General features: G+C 54.0%; 1 protein-coding gene across 1 annotated transcript; it reads left to right on the top strand.

Moving 5' to 3' along the window:
- The first annotated feature begins 265 nt into the window (after nucleotides 1–265).
- On the top strand, nucleotides 266–1,001 carry LOC123125725 (uncharacterized N-acetyltransferase p20). Its single transcript, XM_044546193.1, has one exon. It carries the CDS (start codon nucleotides 363–365, stop codon nucleotides 921–923), a length of 561 nt encoding a protein of 186 aa, XP_044402128.1. The 5' UTR covers nucleotides 266–362; the 3' UTR covers nucleotides 924–1,001.
- Nucleotides 1,002–1,391: the final 390 nt, after the last annotated feature.

The raw sequence follows: 1,391 nt of genomic DNA on the forward strand, positions 1-1,391 counted from the left end.
TTTGAGAAATAAAGTTATTTACGTCAAAAAAAAAATGAAGTCATGGTCAGGCTGACCATTGACTCCACAATTGAGTAGGGTGTAGCCGCCCTTCTTCCTCGGTTCCATCGACCTTCCTTTGCCGTCCCCATCACCATTGACACTTGCGGACTTGCCTGCCTGCCTGTCCTTTTCTCTGAATTTTCCAAGAACGGCCCATCGTTTCACTTCACGGCAAACTTGGTCATCAAGGTTCCTTCCTTACTCACAATTTGTATACGATGCGGTCAAACAGAGCGGGCGCTTGCTCTGACAGATTCTACCTATAAACACAGGCCACCTCTGCTCGCCGTCGCCAACCAGAGCACGCAGCTCAAAAGAAAATGGAGCAGGCCGGTCAAGGAGCGCAGCCAACCAAGAAGCCGGCCGCGGAGGTGACGCTCCGGCTGTTCGGCCTGGCCGACGTGGACGCCATGATGGCGTGGGCGTCGGACCCGCAGGTGGCCGCCCCCTGCCGCTGGGAGCCCTACGAGTCCACGGAGCCCCTGCTCGCCTTCATCCACGACGCCGTGCTCCCGCACCCCTGGTTCCGCGCCATCTGCCTCGCCGGCGACGACGACCGCCCCGTCGGCGCGATCTCCGTGTCGCCGACGGACGACGCCTGCCGCGCGGAGCTCGGGTACGTGCTGGCGCGCGCGCACTGGGGCAAGGGCGTGGCCACGGCGGCCGTGCGGCGGGCGGTGGCCGCGGTGTTCGGCGAGGTGGAGGGGCTGCAGCGCGTGGAGGCGCTGGTGGACGTGGCCAACGTGGCGTCGCAGCGGGTGCTGGAGAAGGCCGGCTTCCGGCGGGAGGCCGTGCTGCGGCGGTACTGCGTGCTCAAGGGCGCCGTCAAGGACATGGTCATCTTCAGCTTCATCTCCACCGACACTGTGCTGGTGGACTGATTGGTGTGATAACTCAGCTTGATGTATATCCACGCCAAAAGAAAATTTCATAATGTCATAGTATGAAACTTTGCTTTCTTTATTAATTGTTCAGTCAAGTAGTCCTCCATCCGTTCACAAAGGCAACACGTTCTATTTTTTTTAATCGGGCTACAAACGAGTCGAGCTCAAACGAGTTGGAGTTGGCTCAACTCAACTCAAATGAAAATTCGAGCGAGTTCAAACTGAGTGAAGCTTATGATCGAGCTGTAGAACTTGACTCGTGCTCAGCTTGTAACAATTTCTAGTCAATCTCGAGCTAGTTTCGAGTTAAATGAGATGGTAAAAATTACAAATCTATGGATGAAAAAACAAAAAAATTGACGCTATATGCTAGGAACCTAGCAAAAAAATTAGGATATTTAACACATAGTCGACCACGTGTCATAATTAGGCCTAAATCTTATCTGCACTTAATTAAGTTTTCAT

The sequence above is a fragment of the Triticum aestivum genome, chromosome 5D (assembly GCF_018294505.1).
Source record: "Triticum aestivum cultivar Chinese Spring chromosome 5D, IWGSC CS RefSeq v2.1, whole genome shotgun sequence".
Lineage (NCBI taxonomy): Eukaryota > Viridiplantae > Streptophyta > Magnoliopsida > Poales > Poaceae > Triticum > Triticum aestivum.